The 5,159-nt window shown below is 44.2% G+C and overlaps 1 protein-coding gene across 1 annotated transcript; it reads right to left on the bottom strand.

Annotated features, from left to right (window-relative positions):
• Positions 1–1,541: 1,541 nt before the first annotated feature.
• LOC119319228 (receptor-like protein EIX2) lies at positions 1,542–4,838 on the bottom strand. The gene has a single exon (XM_037593714.1). It carries the CDS (start codon positions 4,803–4,805, stop codon positions 1,839–1,841), a length of 2,967 nt encoding a protein of 988 aa, XP_037449611.1. The 5' UTR covers positions 4,806–4,838; the 3' UTR covers positions 1,542–1,838.
• Between the last annotated feature and the right edge of the window lie 321 nt (positions 4,839–5,159).

Genomic DNA, 5,159 nt, shown 5'->3' with positions numbered 1-5,159 from the left:
ATCACATTGAACGGAGGAATCCCTACTTTCGCCGCTATCTTCTCTGCAACTTCTTTCTTTTTCATCAGCCCATCTGGCAGTCCAACAATCCTAGCCCACATTGGGATTCTATCAAGTTTGTAATCACGGACGTTTGTTATGCCATCGTATTCCTCCAGGACCACTGCAGAGTTCTGGAACAGCCACGGGCCATTGTTCATCACCCGGTTCCAATCCCCCAGGCACATGAATTGTGCCAAGAAGTGGTTGTCATCCTGCTCCTTGAAGATCACCCCTGGGCCAGAGCCCAACCATTGCGCAACGATTTAAATAGCGCTGTGTGGCTGAAGGGTCTCTGGGTGTCAACCCTAAAGATGACAACCCATCTCGTCTTCTCAATCAGCCCCTCGACCTCGCCAGAGTGATCAAGATCCTTTTCCTCCTCCCCATAGAGGTTCAGTCCTTTACAACGATCCTCCAGATTGTAATCCGTATCGCGGGAGCCCCCTGCTCCGCCGCTACCAGACGCCCTCGCCGCCGAGGACATGTTCGCCGCCGTACCAGCCATGAACCAGCACTCCTAGGGAGCTTTGGCATGGTTGATCACGTAGGGATCGACCCGGAGATCAATCCAATGTGAGAAATCAGGTGGGAGTTGGTGTAGATTGGGTAAAGTTTGGGAACCCTAGCTAGCCGCCTAGGGACGTTGGGAACCCTAGCTAAACGCCAGGGGAAAAATACCACGCGTAGAGTCTTAATATGTTCATATATGTTAATTAAAAGAAAAACCAGAGATTATGTCCCACTGTTGATAACATTTGACATTGTTTGACGCTCACACAATGGGCCTTAATTGTTAGACCGGGTTCTTTCTTAGACCAGTTCTTCGATTTTAGACCGCAATTTTTTTCGCGTACCATTGCACTTGTCTTTGCTATTCCTTTGAAATCTTGACCATTAATTTCCCCATCCTGGCCTATGTTCATTTGTCTATTAAAAATAGAATGAAGAAGAAAGATACTGGGAATCTTTTGGATGATATCCACATCCTTGGGGACGTGGGTGTCCTCGCGGCAGAGCGGTAGTAAGGTGCATTTCCTTGAGTGACTGATATGAGTTTTGACAGCCCTTATTTAACTTGTACTGAACTAATTAACTAGGGATTATGATGGTTTGTAGCTGGTGCCGATACTCCTATGCATCATGTATCTTGCAGTGCGATTGTTGTTTGCGACCGAGACCTTTGTCTCTTGGGGTTTAGAAAAGAAGACTCCCTTATATGTTGAGTGGTTCCACTCCTTGCGTCAAATTCTTGTGGTTACACTGCTTGCTACATCTAGGATTTGAAAAAATATGTTCTTTTTTCGGTAATCGCCATTGCAAGAATCAGTTTCAGTTATTGATGTGCAGTTCTAATTTAATACAACAGAAAAAAGGAATCATTTATTTTCAGCCACTCTGTCTACTCGACATTGACGAGTATGGTTAGATAATGTAGAATGTTCTTGTGCTAGTTCAATAAGTAGTTGATAAGCTCTGGGAAATGTATGAACAAGCATCACTGAAAAGCTTAATATTCTAATAGACTCACAAACCATTAATTTACACACTACAAACCATTAACACAAAAGGAATGAGAGACGGGAAATTAAATCCATGCGGGTTCATCATGACCCGTAAGTACAACCCAATATAATAGTTACATGCATTAGACCAAAGTTCATATTATAAGTCTACTAGAGAGAAAAGAACACATACTAGCATAAGCTGCCAAATGCTTCGGTACCTCTATTTAGTCCAGATTCAGTATAGGGTGAAAATACATCACCTGATTTGCATTACCTTATTGGTTGTCACACTTAAGTTTCTATCGGCTCTCGGTTTATCCTGCCCCAAGTAACAACCACAAACACATATGCCTTGTCATACGACTTGTCAAAGAGGCGGAAATATGCAACCCTCCAAACTTTCTTGAACAGTAGGGTGCAAAACACAACCCAAAGGCCAGCCACCAACCCAGATCCAAGTCCAAAGTAAAAGAACAACACAGGTTCAGAAACCTTCTCAATTTTCTGTTGATTGTCATGCTCTGGTGCATTGTTTCCCGAGCAATTCCTTTCAAGAGGAGGGCCACACAGACCAATGTTGCCCATGTATATGGACTGGTTCTCCAAGTAGAGGGTGTCAAGTTGGCGCCCCACTGGAATTCTTCCTGTAAGATTGTTATATGACAAGTCCAAGGAGCTTAAATAAGTCAAGTCTGCCAAGCTTGATGGGATTTCACCAGAAAGGCTGTTCCTTGACAGGTCCAATGATTCAAGTGATTTCATGGCTCCAATCTTCCCAGGAATTTTTTCACTTAATTGGTTCCATGAGAAGTTTAGATTCAACAATCCATTAAGAGAGGTTATCCCATCAGGAATTTCACCCGTTAGGTAGTTGAGTGATAGATCCATACCAACCACATTAAAAATTCCTTTACCATACTTAAGTTCTTGGCGCTTCATCACAATGGGCCAAACTTCTCCAAATTTACCCACATAGCCGGTGTACCATACAAACATGTCGACCCCAGGTCTCTTTGTATGTTTTTGGGTCATTGCTGTTAAATTTGACAATGACCAGGGTATAACACCAGATATATTGTTTCCTGCTAAACTGAGCTGACGAAGGCGTTTAAGATTTGTGATAGTCAACGGAATATCCCCACAAAAGAAATTTTGACTTAGTTGCAAAAAGCGCAAATATACTAAGTCTCCAATCCATGATGGCAACGTTCCATGGAAATTATTTGCTGAAAGATCCATGAAAGCTAGACTCTTATAGTTCTTTAGTGATGATGGTAACTCGCCAGAAAGACGGTTGTGACTTAAGAGGAGGAAAACCAGGTTAGGCTCTTGAGAACATCGAGGAAGTTCACCCACTAAAAGGTTGTCTGATAAATCCAAGACAAGTAGGTTCCTCAACGTACAAACAGATATAGGAATATGCCCACTGAAGTAATTGGAGGATAATGTCAATTCTACTAATTTGTACGCTCCAAACTCTAATGGCAGAGGACCTGAGAAAGAATTGTGTGATAGATCAAGGTGTTCTAAGTTCTTTAGAGTAACTAGGTGTTCCTCCGTGATCACACCATCTAGATTGTTGTTGCTAAGGGCGAGTTCAGTTAAATTGCCAAGCAAAGTGATCTTAGATGGGACATGTCCAGTGAGAAGGTTATTAGAAAGAGAAAGGTGGCTCAAACTAGTGCAATTCCCCAACCATGGCGGTATAACTCCAGCAATATTGTTGTCAGAAAGGTCAAGTTCTTCTAATATAGTGCAGTGCTCTATCCCTAGTTGTATAGGTCCACTAAAATTGTTATTTGAGAGATAGACATAAGTGCAATTTTCCAACTCTAGCGGTATAGCTCCAGTAAGAAGGTTGTTAGAAAGATAAAGAACTTCTAAAGAAGAGAGATTCCCGATGCCTAGCGGTATAGCACCAGTAAGAAAATTGTTAGAAAGATAAACAGCTTCTAAAGAAGAGAGATTCCCGATGCCTAGCGGTATAGCACCAGTAAGAAAATTGTTAGAAAGATAAACAGCTTCTAAAGAAGAGAGATTCCCGATGCCTAGCGGTATAGCACCAGTAAGAAAATTGTTAGAAAGAACAAGGCTTTGTAAACAAGAGAGATTCCCAATGCCTAGCGGTATAGCTCCAGTAATGTTATTGTAAGAAATGTCGAACCAAAATAGGTTGGTTAAGTGCCCCATTCTGTTGGAAAGAATTCCAGCCATATTGTTGCTGCTCAAGTACAAGTACTGCAATTTGTTGGACGGACATTGTGGCAATTTATCTAGAAACTCTGTTATGTTTCCAGAGGAGAGGCTTCCATCAAGCCATAGTTCCTCCAAATCACATAGTTTTTTCAAGTCCACTGTCATTGTGGCTTTGTTACCCATGTTTTGCAAATCTAACCATTGGAGGGATGTCATATTTGCGAGTGCATCAGGGAATGGACCATACAGATAGTTACTATCAAGGCTGAGGTCCTTGATGCTTGTTAAGTTCCAAAACCAACCAGAGGCGATTGGATGACCAAAGTGGTTAAAGGAGAGATCAAGGTTATGAAGATTTGTGAGGTTTAGGTGTGTGAGGGCTTGGTTTGCACTTGAAAGCGAGCACTCAACAAGACGGAGCAACTTCAAAGATGGAATCTTGTTCACAACAAGAGGCCAATCGGCTATTGAGCTGAGGTTGATAAGACTCATATCAAGTTGCGCCAACAGAGGTAGACGGGTTAACCATGAGATGTCTGTTAAGACCATCTGCGTATTGTTGAAATGTATGCGGGATAGGTCGAGGTATTCTAGCTTTGACAGGTTGCCAAACTGAGGAGGCACCATACCAGAGAAAGACATGCCGGACAGATCAAGATACTTCAAGTTCTTTAAGGAACCCAAGAACTCTGGAACACGACCACCAGGCCCACACAGTCCCGTGCCCCAGAGATTGAGGTACTCGAGATGCTCTAGAGAGAGCAAGGAAGGACTTATCTGGCCGGCCAAATAATTTCCTTGGCCAAGGTCAAGCTTGACGACATGGCCGGTTACGTTGTCGCAGGTGATGCCTGCCCATTGGCAGCAATCTTGGCGCTCTTGTCGCCACGACCCAAGGTAGTCCTTGGGGTCGTCGCTGATGCCTTGCTTGAAGGCCAGCAATGCGTCCCTCTCGCGCCCTATGCAGCTCGGCTGGAACTGCCCTGCGCCGGCGACAAGGAAGAAGCTCCAGATTGCCGCTGCCATAAGGAGCAAGACGAACTCGGCAGGTGAGCGAGCCATGGTGGTGGTGGTGATCGGTTGCGACGTGCTATGAAAGAGTGTGTATATTTTCCCGGTGCTACGTCGGGAGATGCTCTTAAAAAGGCATGTGCACGAACGTAGAGCAGAGCTGTGTGGATGTGTGGATGGATGAGGCACCATGGCAGATGTGTGGGCACAGACGCGAGTCACCACTCACCAGTCATATTTGCCGGTCAAGATCGAAGTCATCCTTCGTTGGACGGATTCTGGGCTGCTTCGTCTTCGTGGATGCCATGGCCTGCACTGCACGACGGCCGGAGGTCACTGGACGTCAATAATGTAGCATGTGGTGTGTGTTCATACTCCCTCCGTTCCTAAATATAAGTCTTTTTA

Source organism: Triticum dicoccoides, chromosome 6A, assembly GCF_002162155.2.
Source record: "Triticum dicoccoides isolate Atlit2015 ecotype Zavitan chromosome 6A, WEW_v2.0, whole genome shotgun sequence".
NCBI lineage: Eukaryota > Viridiplantae > Streptophyta > Magnoliopsida > Poales > Poaceae > Triticum > Triticum dicoccoides.
Note: the sequence above shows the minus strand (reverse complement) of the source record. Positions and strands in the feature narration are given on the sequence as shown.